General features: G+C 44.1%; 2 protein-coding genes across 4 annotated transcripts; one reads left to right on the top strand and one right to left on the bottom strand.

Moving 5' to 3' along the window:
* Positions 1-2,150: 2,150 nt before the first annotated feature.
* On the top strand, positions 2,151-7,606 carry MTIF3 (mitochondrial translational initiation factor 3). Of its 3 annotated transcripts, none has more exons than XM_071736417.1 (4): positions 2,151-2,307; positions 4,453-4,916; positions 5,968-6,113; positions 7,331-7,606. In XM_071736417.1, the coding sequence occupies exons 2-4, from the start codon at positions 4,454-4,456 to the stop codon at positions 7,541-7,543; spliced, it is 822 nt and encodes a 273-aa protein (XP_071592518.1). In that variant the 5' UTR covers positions 2,151-2,307; position 4,453; the 3' UTR covers positions 7,544-7,606. The 3 variants fall into 3 exon arrangements, with proteins under 3 accessions (XP_071592518.1, XP_071592512.1, XP_071592503.1); XM_071736411.1 differs by having other exon boundaries at positions 2,202-2,311; XM_071736402.1 differs by having other exon boundaries at positions 2,238-2,315.
* GTF3A (general transcription factor IIIA) lies at positions 7,528-12,805 on the bottom strand. The gene is made up of 9 exons (XM_071736430.1): positions 12,344-12,805; positions 12,032-12,132; positions 11,417-11,513; positions 11,149-11,237; positions 10,145-10,218; positions 8,807-8,890; positions 8,195-8,424; positions 8,049-8,102; positions 7,528-7,814 (listed from the first exon to the last, which is right to left on the bottom strand). The coding sequence occupies exons 1-9, from the start codon at positions 12,524-12,526 to the stop codon at positions 7,644-7,646; spliced, it is 1,083 nt and encodes a 360-aa protein (XP_071592531.1). The 5' UTR covers positions 12,527-12,805; the 3' UTR covers positions 7,528-7,643.
* Positions 12,806-16,823: the final 4,018 nt, after the last annotated feature.

Raw genomic sequence — 16,823 nt, 5'->3', positions numbered from 1 at the left:
CTTGGTACCAAAAAAAAAGAGCAAAACCAACAACTTTGCTAACCAGCTTGGGAAACTGTCAAATGGAAAAAAAGACAGATGCAGATTTTTAGTATTATAAGAAAACAGATGACTGAATGTATTAATAAGGGAAAAGGATAATGTGCATCAGGCAAATAGAAGGGAGAGAGTTATTACTAACAGCATTTATTATGATATTGTCTTTCAAATAATAAAGACTGCAGTCCCACTGTGAAAGGCACATATAAAAACACAGCCCCTGGACAATTACAGTGTAAACAGACACGAGACAAAGGGCAAGGAGAAAGAGCACAATGAACCCACAGAAAGATCAAGTTAATTTGAGGACAAACAGCATGAGAAGGCTGGACTATTTCTTGGCAAACCAAATTTAATTAGAAAGGCACAAAGTAAAACAAACATCAGTTTTAAACTTAACAGAATTAAATAAAGGGAAGAGAGAAGAAATGCAAGTTGTATGCATTGCTTTCATTCAGGTAGTTCTCACTATACTGAAGAGGTTTATTAGCTTTATTGCTCCTACTAACACTGCTGAAAATTATCTGTCTTATGGGGATGGTTCTCAGGGAGGCAATAGCAGCCAACTGCAAGCTGGGCCACTGACAAGCTCTTCTCTAATTCACATTGCAGAGCTGAGAAGAAAAAAATAAAATCTCTCCAGGCTTCAGCTCTGCCAAAACTTCCCTTCATGGTTATTCAAATTCCACACTTGATTTCCAGACCATGAAAAGAGCAGTAAAAAATATGTCGCCTTTTCTTATTGTGGAGTATTTCACTCTCCACAACTGGATGCTCTAGAATTTCAATAATTTATGTTTCAAGAGCATCAAACTGAGATCCAGTTTTCCTAGGCACTCAACTGGTAGAAAAGATGGCAATCCCTGCTCCCCAGAAACTTATAATTGTAAAGGCATAATGCCTGAGCCAAATCAAGAAATTAACAAAAGGAAAAAGGGCAAGATGGAAAAAACAGGCACCATTTGCACAGAACATATGAAGCTACACGTCAGCTCACCATCGACTTAGTTAATTTTGCTAATGGCATTTTTCTGTACACATTACTACAGGTAAAGAGTTTTAAGGAGAACAAGGAGGTATAAACGAATTTTACAGTGTGAACTGACTTATTAAAGTTTTCTGATTTTTTGCATAATTACCACCCAGTGTCTTCTGTGAAGATGACAGGCTTTTTTGCATGTGCATCCCAAAAGGACTGAATCAAAACAACCAGCATGGGGAATTTGAGCATTCTAAGACCACAGTTAAGAATAGAAGGTTTCAAAACAAACAAACAAACAAACCAAAACCACTCAGATTTTCATAGCATTTCCTTTTTCTTGGCAGATAAAAAAGACAAAGGGGTCAGTTGTCTCCCAAAGAAAGCAAAGAAGTCTGGATTTATTTTTTAGGCAGGAAACAGCTCAGAGGCGGCACAGCCGGGAAAACAACCCGAGCATTGCCCGTGCAGAGCTGGGCAGCCCCACCGCAGGCCGGGCGGCACCGGGGGGCGACAAAAGGGACACGCAAGGGCAGCCACACGCAGAGAGACAGAAACGCTCCGCACGCAGCAACTGCGGGAGTGCGGCTGCCTCTCCCGCAGCCTGCAGGGGACGCGGGGCAGCGGGGACAGAAGCGGGACAGGACGGAGGAGCAGGAAAGGGCGCAGGAAGAGGGGCAGGGAGGCAGCAGGAAGAGGGCAGCAGGGAGAGGGCAGCAGGGAGGGGGGCAGCAGGGAGGGGGCAGCAGGGAGGGGGGCAGCAGGGAGGGGGGCAGCAGGGAGGGGGGCAGCAGGGAGGGGGGCAGCGGGAAGAGGGCAGCAGGAGGGGGGCAGCAGGAAGAGGGCAGCGGGGAGGGGGCAGCAGGGAGGGGGCAGCAGGAGGGGGGCAGCAGGAGGGGGGCAGCAGGGAGGGGGCAGCAGGAGGGGGGCAGCAGGAGGGGGGCAGCAGGGGGGGGGGGGCAGCAGGAGGGGGGCAGCAGGGGGGGCGGCAGCAGGGGGGGGGCAGCATGGGGGCAGAGCCGTACACCTCCTCACACGCATGGGGACGGCGCCTGCGATCAGACGACCATCCACACGGAGCGGGAGAGGGTGTGGAGATGCGGAAAGCGGAAGAGGAAGACGAGGAGGAAGAGGAGGAGAAAAGGGAAGAGAGACCCAGGCTTGACCCTTCGCTGCGGCGGCGGGGCGGGACTGGGGGCGCTTAGGGGCTCCGGTTGCTTAGGCTCCGATCTGTACGGTTCTGCCCGGCCCGATCCGGCTGGGCTGGGCTCAGCCGGCCCAGCCAGCAGGTAGGTAGGTAAGAAGGAGGGAGCCGCCCGGCGGGGGGGGAGGGCGCTGCGGGCCTGGGCGGGCCGGGCGAGGCCCAAGGAGCTGCGTTTATTGGTACCGCCTGCACCCCCAGAGCGGCGCCCGGGCCCACGGCCGCGGGACGGAGTGAGACGGAGGATGAACTCCCCGAGCCGCACACCCGGGAACAGCGTCACGGGCACGCAGCCCCGTGGCGTGTGTGTGCGGGGATAGTTGTTTGCAGTGTGCCATACACTGAAACACTGGCACAGGGGCCCAGGAGAGTGGGGGGGTCACCATTCCTGGAGACATTTTAAAGACGCGTGGGTGTGTTACCTCGGGACGTGGCTCAGTGGCAGTGCAAAGTTTACTGTTGGACCCGATGACCTTAAAGGTCTTCTACAGCTAAAACGATTCTGTGATTCTACATAAACATATATGCACGTATATATTGAGAGTGGAGTCAGATTCCCGTGTCGGCAAAATAAGCCACACTTTTGCTACCTCCTCTGGTATAACACATTTTTTTCCCAGTATCATCTTCGGCTTTTCTTGCACTTGCTGCCTTTTAAACATGGAATAATAAAACTGCAGATAATACTCCACAGTTTGCTTTTTAATTCTAAAGTATTTGCAGCTGTTAAAAAAAATTTTTAAGTTTTGAACACAATGCAAATCACAGCCAGGTGTACTGGAATTGCCAGGGGCATTCCATGAACCAGGGGAAAAAATGGGGAAAAATTATAATGGAAGGAACGTCAGTTTCACTAATACTCAATTTTCAAGCACAGGCTTATTTTGAGGCTTGTTTTGGAAGTCCATAGTTCTGTGAGTACCATGCCAGGATAGATGTCTGTAATAATTTGTTGAAATTCTAATTCGCAAATGGAGATTTTAGGCATATGAGTGTGTTGCTAATTTTCTAGTCCATGTATTACAGACTGTCTTACCTGTGTCTGTTTTTTTGGTTTGGTTGGTTTGGTTTTTGGTTTTTTTTTCCCCTTCAAGCTCTCTTCAACATTTAAGAAGAAAAAGTATTATCAGCATTTTTATTAGATGGTTCTGGTAAAATGGCACTTACATGCATGTGTACTTTTTGTGAGAAATCTAAGCAGTTTTGGTAACTGGAAAAAAACCAGCTCACTGTAACTAAAACGAGCCATCTAATGTTTGTAAAAAACACAGAAAGACTATCAATACTTGAAATGTCTGATAAAATCAGTTTAAAATTAAGGTGCTGTTTCCACTTTGAAGCATGGCTGAATTCTTGAGTTAAAAACAGTGAAGATGCTCTTTTAAATTTTTAAGGTTACTGAAATAATATTGGTGCTTAGTTGATATAAGACTAAATACCTATGTGACTTACTTCCACAAAATGACATTTGGAAAACAGAAATACACAATTTGGGGTCACTACTGTGAAAGCAAATTGCATGCTAGCTATGGAAGAGTTTTCAAACCAGGCATAAACCACATTTTTGAGTGTAATAATGGTCACTTTGTCATGGATTAATGTTGAGGTGAAGATTTTGCATGGAAGGCTTATTCTGGATGGGCAAGGCTTTGAAATTCCCAAACTGCACTACACAGAAGTCAGGGTTTAGATGTTGGGAAGGCTGTTGATGGACATTTCACAAGTCACCACTTCATTCACTATGTGTTTAGGGTCATTCTGAAATAATGTGGCTTAAATAAAACACTATTCAAAGAAGAGTATCAGAATCAGGAAGAAAGTCTTAATGTTGGGTACTTCAGGAAAAACAATAAGTGCAGCATGTCTTTATTTGTCAACAAATTCTTCCTCTTAAACACTGCTTAATTTCTATACACATAAAAACCCCTGTGTAACAGTAGATGCTCTTGTGAGCAGAAATGGAGTTTTGGATTAGAAGTCTTGGATTCTTTGAAAGAGTTCAGGCTCACATTCTAAAATACTGAAGATGACTTCATAAATCTTGTTCTTCTGTCAGATTTTCTCTCTGGGTTAAAGCTCTGTTACAGTAAAATTACTGTTGATTGCTCATTCTGTGGATCTTTTTGAAATAGTAAGTTTTATAGACTATGGTTTACTGAAATGAAGTCTAATAAAACTAGAAGAGCCTGACTGATGGAGGTAACTTGTTTCTTTTTCTTCCCTGCTTCCTCAGAATGACCACCTTTTCTGTGATGAAAATTTTGTGCCAAGCAACCAGAAGCGAGAATAGATCTGCAAAAAGATTCTTTGGTACTCTCCTGACACAAACACCACAAATGAGGTTCTTTTCTCCATACTGGATGGTGGTACCAGAGCCTAGAAAGTCAGGAGTGTTTGGACTTACTCAGCCATTTTGCACAGCTGAAAAATCCCCCACGGATCCAAAAAAGAAAGCAGCGTTTGGAAGTGTTGGGCGAAGAATCCCCCATCGGATTTTGCATTTAATCAACCAGGATGGAGAGAGCTTAGGAAATGTGCATCGAGCAGAGGCACTCAAACTTATGGATCAACATGGTCTGAAACTAGTTCTCCTTCAGGAGAATGCAGAACCTCCTGTGTACAGACTAATGACTGGGCAGCAGATTCATGAAGAACAGCTTAAACGTGCAGAGAAGAAAAAAGGAAGTCCCAAACCAGGTATGTACATTGTTGACACAGCAATACTTCGAAAAATGCTGCACTAGAAGTGGTTTCAGCAGATGAAATCCTCTTACTTGTATCTGTGTAAATCCAAAGCAATGTCACTGCAGTCCACGCTATTACGGATTTTCAGTAGTGAAAATAAAATTTTGGATTATTTCAGTCTTCTTCCACAGAGAAGCCTACTGCTTCTATTTTGGCATCTGCTGACTTCTTTTAAAAAAATCAGTTTTTACTGAAGTGAATATAACTAGACTCTGGTTCCCTTAGACTCACTGAATTTTTAGGTACTTTACTAAGGCAAAAAGTGACAGGCAGTTTTTACAAACTCGGCATCAGTTACACCAATACATAATTTTGTCACCATTAGTTGTGATACATTCTCTTCCTAGCTTACTGCTAGGAAGAGAAAATCTAGACCCCTTTATCTACAGAGTAAGAGAGCAATTTTGTCAATATTGAATAATATTCAGTGTTTTCTCTTACACTGCCCTAGCCCAGCATTTTAACAAACTGATTTTGGCAAAGAGGGTTTAGAAAAGGTATCTGACCTCTTATCCTCTTTTCTTACCCAATTAAATATTGCACTTCATGGAAGAAAATGGGCTCTAGATGAAGAGCTATCTAACATAAAAGTTTTTACATTCAACTCTACAGGAATTTGCACAACCAGTTTTTCATTTCAGATCCCATGCTTACCTGTTAATTTTTTTACACCTGCATTGTGGGTGGTATGAACAAAACTGTAATCAAAATGAAAATATTTTAAGCCCTCTAACCCTGAAGAGACTTCCTGCGTGCCTCAAAGATGCACCCAGTCTCCCAAACATAGCCATGATAGTGAGAAATCAAGTAGGCACCTTCTAAGGTGCTTGGTGAATGCTGTACACTGTGGTGCACTCTGTACAGGACAGCAGCAGGGGGGGAGTTTGGGGCAGTGAAGCAGACAAAGCACCAGACAGAGCACCAAAGCACAGTTGAAAGAGAGCAACTAATAAGAGCTTTGTCAGATGTTAAGCCAACACAATTTTAGTTCTGTTTTAAACAGGAGTAGTTCAGAAGGAGTTATCCTTTTCTTCAGCTATTGCCAAGAATGACTTAGACACCAAGACTAAACAGATAGCACACTGGATTGAGAAGAAATACCACGTCAAAGTTACCATCCGGCAAGCAAAAAACAGCAACACAGACATGGTAAGTGGACTCCTGAAAGTTGGACCAATCAACTTGATTAAATTGATGTACATGCATTAACTTCCTCTACTCAGTACTGCCACAAAGGTCTAGGTCCCATGAAAGTAATGTTTTCCCCAGCTTAAGTTGCATCTGTTCAAACACTGCTTTCTAGAGCACCACAGAAACAATTCAAATACCCTTCTTTCTTCAGCATGCAGTTATAATACTGACTTTGACAGCAGAGACTTAAGTAGTTCCTTCTCCTTTGCAGCTTATTTAACAGGGCTGGTAAAATTTTCCTATATATGCCTCAGGCCAGCCCACTCACTCACTGAAAAGTTTAAAAATAAGATTTTTTTTTTAAAATCTGGTGTATTATTTCAAGATACATATGTACAACTGTGGCTATGGTTTATTCTCCACTAATGTGAAAAACTGCGTTCTAAAACAGTCAAAGTAAACATCTGTAAAGATGTTGGGGAGCTGGTGGCAACTTCCTAGTATAATTTTAGGGCCTTCATTGTCACATTCTTTTGTTTGTTCTAATAAAGATTGGGGGGGCGTGTTTCTTTTTTCTTTTTTTTTCTTTTTAAGTGTGTAGTGGATTGGGTTTCCTTAATGATTCTCTCTACTAAACTGCTGGAAAAAATTGTGATACCACTTCATCCAAAAGGAAAAAAGCTTTTTATAGGAAGTTCACAGGGAAAGGGTAGAAGGAGGAAGAACTGGATATGAGAGGGAGCAGAACACTTCCTGACACATTCTGGATTTAGGTTGTCCTTAAATTTACAGGCTTAATTACTACCTTAAGCATTCAGCTTGTTATATGAATGCACTATATCACTCCATTCAATACTATCACTTTCTGCTACACTTAGAACAATACTGCCCCTTAAGAGAAAAACCCCATAGTAATATACTCAAATCTAGTGGAATAGCAGGGTGGGGAAGAGTCAGCTGCAATTGTCATCACTTTCACAGATGTCTTTAGACAGCAGAACAGTCAGGAAGTCAACCAAAGTGTTAGGAAATGGCTTGGTGCCCATGGTCACTTTCCTAAACCTGCTTACTAGTAAAGAACAAATGATTGGAAAGGACAAACTGCTTAAATCAGGACTAGAAACTAGCTGGTTTCAACTAATATCTTCACCATAAGCAGGAAGTAAGTGTCACTACAGCCTGAAATATTTATCTATGTGTTTGTGCATTTAATTCCTATTTCTCTCCTTTTTCAGTTCATGGTTTTTGATCAGATTTTGGAGACTGTCTCTGAGAAAGCCACTTACCTTTCCAAGCCAAAAGTTACCAGAGAAGGAGTGAGTACCTGTACTTTGAGACACATGTCTGAAAAAGAGTTGAAAGCACACCAGAAAATGGAAAAACAGAAAGCTGGTACAGTAAAGAAAGATGAAAATGAAGACCTGAAGCCAAGTGAGTTGCATCAGTGACTTTATGGAAAAGTTGTAAACAATTTCTTATTTAAAAATAAACAGACTATAAATTTAAAATTATCCTTCAGCCTTGCACTGATTATTCCTTGAAGTTGTCTCAGTTAACCTTTACTGCAGTCAGAATCTCAACAGTTGGTATTTTATTTTCCATGGGCTTATCCATTACCTTGCTTTCTGTCACCACCAGACCCTTTCTTGTCCGTGTTTTAGGAGGAATGTAGCCACTCAGACGAGAGGCCAAGCTCCTCTTGGGACGAGAACGTTTTGCCTGGCAGAAATAAATCCAGAATAAGCAACTTAACACATACATGGAGCAAAGACTACTAATGGGGGGCTGGAGAGGAAGAAGAAATTAATGAATATGCCAGCACTGCATAATTTAAAGGAGCTTCAGAATCTCCCAAATCAAGTAGATAACTGGCTTGTTTTAAAACACCCAAGGTTTACCCTCCTCTGAAGTGACAGGGTTGGGTTGAGAGGACTTTTTGAAAGAGTAACTTACTTTCAGCTTTCTCTTGTCAGGATCATGTGCAACTGCATGCCTTGTTAGGCTCTGCTACAGTTACAAAGGGCAGGAAAATGAAAAAGAGTTAGGTTTATCATTTCAGATTATGGGATTCAGATTAGGATGGTGTAAGAAATACATACCTTCATTGCAAACACTCTTCCACAGCCTGGATAATCACAAGAGAATGGTTTTTTCTCCTCGTGAAAAGAAAGTATATGGTTCTGAAGGTTAAACACAGTTGTGTAAGTTCTTTCACATCCTTCTCTTGGACACAGGTAGACTTCTCTCTCCGTAGCATGTGTTTTTTGATGCTGCTTGAGGTAATCTTTCCGTTTAAAAGTTTTGTAACACTCACTGCAAACTATTTGCTCTAAGTGGAAGAGAGAAGACCAAGTATAAATTAATAGCTTCTGTAAGAATATCAGAATCAAACTCAGTCTTCTAGAACAATGCCAAAATGAAATGCAAGAAACTCAGAGACTTGAAAAGAATAATGCAGTATCAATTATCCAGATATGAAATCCTACATTACACAATTTCTTGTTAACTGGATCACAGAGCAAAGTCTACTGAGTAGTATTTTCATCAGTTAAAGGTCTAGACAGACTGATTATCATTTTACCAATAAATTAGTAAGTGTTTGTCTGCACCCAATGACAAGTTGATTAAATGAATTCAACAAGGACTCCTAAGAAACAAACTGCTAATTGTATCAAAAGTTAAGTTCCTTTACTAAAGCACTTGGAATTTACCTGTATGACTTTCTTTGTTGTGTTTCAGAAGCTCTGTCCAAGTTTTTCCAGTGTATGAGCAGTTTTCTTTCTTGCATGAATAGCCTGTTGGACAGGATATATGTTTACAATCACAAAGGTTTTAGCAAACACAGTCCAGTTTTACAGGGGGGGGAATTCCTTTTTTAGCATTTCAAAATTAAGGTTCAATAGTCCTCCTCTTAAGTCCTCCTTGAAGGGTGATGGGAGGATGAGCAATAACCACAAATCAGAGCTTAAGATAATGGGGTTTATGGAAGAAACCTTGTATCACTGAGACAGGTTGTCCAGAGGCTGTGGAATCCCTGCCCTTGGAAAAGTTCAAAACTACTGGACACAGCTCTCATCGACCTTGTCCAACTGACCACACCTTGAGCAAGGAGTTGGACCAGATGGACCTACAGAGGTCCTTTCCAACCTAAGTGATTTTATGAAACTCTATCTCTCTCTGCTTCAGTAAAACCACTTACTCACCAGCCACACACTTTCAATCAAATAGATGAAAAGAACTGTAATGTAGTCTGAACATAAATATTTGTATTACATATTTAAGAAAAAAAAACAAAAAAAACCCCAACAAGATCTTGGCTATACAGCAATATTCCATCTAAAGAGACTCCACCATTCTATCACACAGTTTTTAAATGCACTGCAGAAATCAACAATATTTAAACTCCAGGACTGGGAAGGTCAAACAACTACAAGGAAGGCCCTGTCTTAAGAAAGGAAAGCAGTACAAATTGCAGCCTCTTGGATACTCTTCCTAGTCCCTTGAGTTTGTTTTTGTTTGTTTGTTCTTCCTACCACCAGAAAGCAGGTTATTTGTCAACAGTATTATAAGAATGGATAGAAGCAGAGCAGAATTAGCTCAAACATACACATAAACTCCTGACAGTTCCAGTTAAATACCTTTCACAAAGGCACATTACTAACTTCATAAATGAAAACCTGCATGGCTTTGCCAAGGCTCCACAGGAAATTTGTGGCAGAACTGATCCTAACCTCTGGAGGCCTAGGCTGGTGCTTTAGCCATTAGCCCATCTTCAGGAGAGGAATTATTGACAAGGAAGCACATCTTGAGAAACAGCAGAAGGAATCCTGAGCTCTGTTCAACCTGCCACAGATACATTGTAATTGAAGACTGCAATGTCCTGCTCTTGTATCCCATTTGACTGCTCAAAACTGGTGTTCTTCTTGTGCTTGGATCACTAGGCCCAGAATATTTTCCTGTCTGTCATACATCCCTGCATACCCTTCATATGGGAAGAAGTCCTTTCCCCTTTGCTAACATGTAACTGGAGAAAGAAGAAAAACTATTACCTTCATGGACCTTTTCGTGCCTCTTTAGCTGACTAGGAGTAGAAAAGTACTTCTCACATCCTTCATTATTACATCTAGGTATAAAAGTAAACCAGTTTAAGTTCTTTCACTGCATCTGCATATTTTTGTTGAGAATAATTAAAGCAGACAAAATTATCCAAGTTTCCCTTCACCTAAAGATCTGTTCTGTCCCCCTCCTGCCCTGTAAAATAAATTCCATAACATGTTCCTAATAGAAGACTCTGATCCCCAAAAGAATTAAAACTATAGCATGATTTCCAAGTATACAGCAAGCCAAGCATTAGGCTAAACAATCAAGCCTCATATCATCCCTACACAGTAAGCTCTTCAAACATAAACCCCCCATAAATTTTGTCTCTCTAAGTGGCTTGTACAGGTCTAGCAGCCAAAGCAGCAGCAGAGCAGTGACAGTATTTTTGTGCCTGTCACACAGCCATACTAGTGCATTTCACTTAAGTGGAATACTCCTGTAAAGTGTGCACCACCTGTAAGAAATACAAGAGTAAGTTTTTCTTTTATCAAATCTATACTGAGGTGTCATGTCATGAAGCTGCAATGCACAGCTTCTCAGATAGTGTCCAAGCCTCTCACCTTTTTTTAAGCTACTACTCACTTCAATGTTAGCCAAGTCCCTGCTTTTTACTGGAAAGCAGAGGTAGCTGAATTTTTGTGCAAGCTGTTATACTTGTATTTCAGACTGTGTGAACTCAAAACGGAGGGTTTTTTGTTTGTTTTTCCTGTAAAGCTATAATAAATTCAATGAAAATCTCTGGAATGCTGAAGTCACAGGGCGCCAAGACTGTTGCTCAAAAGATACTGAGCAAAGGATTAATACAAGTAATGTACTTGCAGCCAGGACTACAGACTCATGCTACTATTTTTTTTAAATACGTATCAATAAAAACTTGACAAAAGGCACCTTTTTTTCATCTACAATGTTTAAATGGCATTGTTAAAGCTAATTGTTGAAATTTTCCACCTACTTGAAGGGAGGTTCATTGGTGTGGTGATACTGATGAACCTTCAGTTGTTGATGTTTCCTGAAAGACTTGTTACAGCCTTCGAAGTCACACTATTTAAAAAATTAAGTTATCATTAGAAGCCTAGTCCACGTGTGTTTGCTGAAATTCTAATCATAGTATTTGAACCCATATACAACTACAGCGTAACAACCAACTGACATATTTCACTAGATACACCAAAAGGAGCTTCTTTAGCCTCCACTTTACAGCATCAGAAGTAATCACTTACCACATAGTGCTTTTTCTGATTTCCATGTTTACGCTCGATGTGCTTCTTTAAGTTTGACTTTGTTCCACATCTCTGATTGCATCCATCAGCTGGGCACCTACAAATGATCTGCATGGTTTATTATCACTCCCCAACAGTGATTTGTTTCATAAGCAGATATAGAAATCATCGGGCAAGAGGCATATACAAGAAATAACTTAAGCTCACAACCTAAATATAAAAATTTGCTTTAGAGACACAAAAAGGCTAAGTTACAATCAAAAGCCACAGGAAAACATATCAGAAGATATTTTTAATAAAACACATAGGAATTCCAAGCTCGTAATCCATTATTAACTATTAACGACTTAGTAATAACAGAAACTACCTTTCCTTCTTTTAATTCTGCATTCTAGGGAGACACCTGCCCTGTCCTTTAAGCATCTCTTACTGATCTCTAACAGACGGGAGGGTTCAGGCTCAGGAGATTCCCGACATCCCACCCTGCTGTGCAGGATGCTGGGGCAGCACTCCCCAGGCCAGGGCTGGGCACCCTCCCCATCACACATAAACCACTTTTACCTTTTCACAAGGACAAGCGTGACCCACTTTAAGAAGTAAAGAATTCGGCCTTACTCGAACGGCTTCTCCCCCGTGTGCGTGAGAAGGTGTCGAGCGCGGTGGAAATCTCTGGTGAAACTTTTACCGCAGCCTTCGTACTGGCAGACGTACGGCCTCTGAGAGACGGCGAGCGAGAGGGGTGTTCAGAGACCACGAACCGCACCCCGGCTCTCAAGCGGGTGTTCCGGTGTTGTTTCGGCCCCCGAGGGGCTCAGTCCCGGCCCCGACCCGCGCCGTCCCCTCAGCCACACCCAACCTCCCTCCCCGCCGACGGGGCGGCCCCAGCGGGAACCCCGCTCCCCTCGCCGCACCGCCCGCCCGGCTCACCTCGCCCGTGTGCCGGCAGAGGTGCGCGTCGAGCTTCCAGGCCTTGGAGAAGACAGCATCGCAGTCGGGGAAGGAGCAGATGAAAGAGCCGGAGGGGACCGCTCTCCCGCTGCCGGAAGCAGCCCTGCCGCCCCTCTGCGTGCCGCCCTGCGCGGCAGCCGCCGACCCCACCTCCCCGACCATCTCCAGCACCGGAGATCGCCTCTCCCGCCTCCCGCCTCCCGTCCCGGCCACCCGCGGGGCCCAGGGGCGGAGCACCGGGCGGGCGCATGCGCGGGCGGGCGGGAGCGGAGGTGCTGTCGGGGGGGTTCTGGGTGTCTCTGAGCCGGCGGTACCGGGAAGGCCGTGGCTGCGGTTCCCCGTCGCTATCCCGCCTGATCCGCCGCCCGCTGAGGAGCTGTGAGAGGAGCACAGGAACGCGTCCGCCGCAGCTGAGAGCGAGATGCGAAAGCAGCCCGGCCCCGACGTGTCTGCCGTTCTCGCAATGGGGAGGGAACCTCAACAGGAGACCTCCGCCTGACCTACTTTTGCCTGGGAGAAAGTTGTAACTAGGTGGGAGTCGGTCTTTTCTCCCAAGTAAGAAGTGAGAGAACAAGAGGAAATGACCTCAGGTTGTGCGCGAAGGAGGTTTAGATGGGGTATTAGTAGCAAACTCTTCATCGAAAGGGTTGGCAAGCACCAGAACAGGCTGCTCAGGACAGTGGTGGAGTCACTGTCCCTGGAGATACTTAAAAGATGCTTAGAGGTGATACTTAGGAACACGGTTTAGGGATGGACTTGGCAATGCAGGTTTAGCAGTTGGATCTGGTCATCTGAAGTGGCTTTTCCAACCAACATGATTCTATGGTTCTATGTGCTACACACAAACCCCTGTTGCTGCCTGGTGTGGAGTCCTCTCACATGTCGGAGGAGAGGTGATTATGAAGCAATCCAGAATTCTGGGTCCACAGAGTAGCTCTTCCAGGGTTTTGTGGACACAGAGGCTCCGCTGCCTCCCCAAGAAGCACTGCTTGTGTTTTTGCAGGTCATGTCCTGGGACTGTTTTCCAAGCAGTTTTTGTTTGAGTCCCTGCTGGGTTTGTGTGATGCTGGTTAGAGCCAGGCATCAGCTTCTGCTGCGTGCTTCCAACCTCCTGACCTGAAATTCAGGCATTTGCAGCCCAGATGAGGTTGTCTCTGCTGCCCAGGATCCCACAGCAGAGGTGGTCTGTCCCCCTGACCTGTGGTCATGCTGTGTCCCCAAACTGCCATCATTTATTTGCCAAGACACCAAAAAGACAGTCTCCATGTCTCTCTCCATGTCAGACACAAAGTTGTCACTTGGTATCAAACTTGAAGTCCTGGACAGCCCGGGTTGGACCCAGTGCTGGGGTTGTGACCATTTTGGTCACAACAGCTCCAGGCAACATTAAATACAGCCTTGGGGAGGAGTGGCTTGAAGGGTGCCTGGTAGCAAAGGACCCGAGGGTGTTGGTCAACACCCAGCTGAATATGAGCCAGCAGTGTGCCCAGGTGGCCAAGAAGGTCAACAGCATCCTGGCTTTTATTAGGAATAGTATGGCCAGCAGAGGAAGGGAAGTGATCGTGCTGTGAGGCTGTACCTCAAGTACTTTGTTCAGTTCTGGGCCCCTCACTACAAGAAGGACACTAAGGTCCTGAAATGTGTCCAGAAAAGGGCAGCCAAGCTGGTGAAGGGTCTAGAGAACAAGTCCTATGAAGAGAGGCTGAGGGAATTGGGAATGTTTAGTTTGGAAGACACTGAGAGGAGACTTGACTGCCCTCTACAACTACCTGAAAGGAGGTTGTGGAGAGGTGGCTGCTGGCCTCTTCTCCCAAGTAAATAATGATAAAAGAAATGAGCTGAAGTTGCATCGAGGGAAGTTTAGACTAGATATGAGGAAGAATTTCTTTATTGAGAGAGTAGTCAGGTCTGCAACAGGCTGCTCAGGGAGGTGGTGGGGTCACCATCCATGGATATGTTTAAAAACTGTGCAGATGAGGCACTTCAGGGCATGCTCTAATGGGATGGTGATATATAATCATTTTTTTGTGTTGCATGGGGGAGGATGACAGTTGGACACAATGATCTTAGAGGTCTTTTCCAACCATGACAATTCTGTGATTCTGTGGAAGGAATCTTGAAAGATCATGTGGTTCAACCTTTCCTGGAAAAGAGGCCTAGATGAGTTTATCTACCACATGATCTAGTCACATATTGACAAAAGTCAATGCAGAGGAGGGGATAAAAGAGGTTGTTCCTCTTAAGCATTTTCATCCTGTAGGATTACTATAAATAGAAATTAAAGAAGACCAAAACGTGAAAAGCAATTGAAAGAAAGCCCCAGAAAGCTGGGGGGATAAATGTGAATGAGAAGAGCAGACCATGGGAGAAGGGTCCTGGTGGGTGTTTGCACTGAGAAGGATCAGCCCAGCTACACCCAAAGTGCTTCCTGTACTACAGCAGCTACTGTATTACTGCTGTAATCATCCCTGCCATTTTTCCCAGCTCTAGGCTACTTGCAAGGTTATGTGGACCTCAACCCTCCAGCCTCTTTTCCTCCTCACAGCAACAATAACAGCTTTATTCTCTCCATCATTAGAGCCTTCCTCATTTCCCAAATCACAGGCCTGTGCCATGTCTGAGGGAGAGCAGATGAAGCATGTGTGAGTTACGCAAACTGGATGCCAGAGGTGAACTGCAGTTAGGATAATGTTTCCATGATCTCTCTGTTTATAGAACTATAACTGGCTTGTAATGGTGCCAGTGTCCTCAGAAGACCTTTCTAGGGATTTCTGGGAAGCACAGAAACATGTTAGGAAGAGGATGGAGTTAATCAGTTGGGCTTTCCTGATGCTATATTCAGCTGAGCAAGCCGCCTCTGACAGATGTTTCTGTTTTTAGGCCACAAGGAACTTTATTGACTGACTTTCCCTGTGTTCAAGAAGCCTGTAAAGCTATCAAAGACTCGCTCTTCATAGGAGCATTTTCTTGTCAGGTGATGTTTTTCTGTCTCTGGCATAGTGGGTCTAAATTAATCTCTCACTAGACTGATTATCCAAGAGAAGAAATAGAGGAAATCTACTTCACTGTCTGCAGGATAAATGCACTTCTTCTCCTGCACTTAGTGCTGTAAGTGATGGTGAAGTTACATAGCAGAGCTGAGCAGAGCAGTGCCCAGAGCCCTCTGCTTCCCATCAACCTTCCTATCAGCTATCCTGGCCAGCCTATTTTGAATAAAATTTCCTACCTATTATAGAAACCAACTTAGAGCCATTTGACAGGTTCCTTACACAATTTGAAGCCATTCAGTTAATTTCACTGCCTGGGTCCTCTCTCTCCCTCACTCCTATGACAAGAAGGGAACCCAACTGTGTGAGCAGCCACGTGAGCTGCCTTCTCATGAGCTCTCTCTGGATAAGATGGGATAAAGGAGGGCTTGGGCACAGCTCCTCTGCAAGCTGTGGGGTGATGGAGGACCCTTCTTCTGGAAAACACCTCCACTCCCAGTTCCTGCCCCTTCCTCAATATGTTTGCCCTGAAGGATTTACCTACTTGATCATTCAGCTTGCCCAGCTGTTAGACAGAATCAGACAAGACCAGGTTAACTCAGAATGGCTGTGATTTTCCATTTTTGTAGTCCCCTGAAGTGAGTGCAGCAGAACCCTCGAGAGCACAGCCCTGAGTCCTCCAGGAAGGAGCTGCCTGCCCAAAGGATGTTGATGGGTTTATCAATCCTCTGGCTCATGACACAGCCAATTTTCAGAAAGGACATAACACTCAGCATTGTGTCTGCCCTGAAAGTGGTGTCTTTCCTTGTAAGTCACAACTAATTGTGCTGGCAGCGCTGGCCTCTCAAAAGTGTCACATTACATGGGTCAATAAGGACAGCAGTTATCTATCTGACCAAAACTGCAGGTGCAAAATTAAGCCTGCAGCTATCCAGGGCCATAAAAACAAGGCATTCTCCCAAGACAGGTTGCAACAGAAGCTGCCATGCAGTAGCTGTATGAGTCCTTCTCCTGGGCAAGGCCCTCAGGGTGCTTTTCTGGCATGTAGTCTGCTCACTTGGAAGAAGAAGAGATACAATTTCACCCATCCTCTTCTGGCAGCAGTGGCTAGGAGGGATAGTTAATTTAGGGGACCATAACGTTATTGTAATAATTGCTGCTTCATCAGCCAGAATTATTAGTCTGTCAGCAATGTGTTAGACAGCAACACTTGTATCAAATGCCTGTTAATTATCTAAATAAGCAAATGTGCTTCCTTTCTCACAGTGGTCACTAGTCTCTTGTATCATTTGTGCAGCCAAAGCTGTGATCTTGCAAATGCTCCTGCAAGTAGCTGTTATTACAAGGGTTGTTTCATCCAAGTGCAGAGGCTGCTGATGTGAGAAAGAGATGCCAGACTAGTTCCCCAGGCCCTGATTCAAATCCTTTTGAAACTGGTAGAGAGATACTCCCACTCTTTCAAGGCTTTGGAT

The sequence above is a fragment of the Heliangelus exortis genome, chromosome 1, assembly GCF_036169615.1.
Source record: "Heliangelus exortis chromosome 1, bHelExo1.hap1, whole genome shotgun sequence".
Taxonomy (NCBI): Eukaryota; Metazoa; Chordata; class Aves; order Apodiformes; family Trochilidae; genus Heliangelus; species Heliangelus exortis.
Note: the sequence above shows the minus strand (reverse complement) of the source record. Positions and strands in the feature narration are given on the sequence as shown.

Bases quoted from the DNA above. Each gene is read 5' to 3' on its own strand.
- MTIF3 (XM_071736417.1), top strand. From the start codon at position 4,454: ATGACCACCTTTTCTGTGATGAAAATTTTGTGCCAAGCAACCAGAAGC. The intron at 4,917-5,967 runs GTATGTACATTG...TGTTTTAAACAG, and splicing joins AAAAGGAAGTCCCAAACCAG to GAGTAGTTCAGAAGGAGTTA. The intron at 6,114-7,330 runs GTAAGTGGACTC...CTCCTTTTTCAG, and splicing joins AAAACAGCAACACAGACATG to TTCATGGTTTTTGATCAGAT.
- GTF3A (XM_071736430.1), bottom strand. From the start codon at position 12,526: ATGGTCGGGGAGGTGGGGTCGGCGGCTGCCGCGCAGGGCGGCACGCAG. The intron at 8,891-10,144 runs GTAATAGTTTTT...CCTGTCCAACAG, and splicing joins GCACGAAAAGGTCCATGAAG to GCTATTCATGCAAGAAAGAA. The intron at 8,103-8,194 runs GTATGTATTTCT...TTGTAACTGTAG, and splicing joins GAAGAGTGTTTGCAATGAAG to CAGAGCCTAACAAGGCATGC.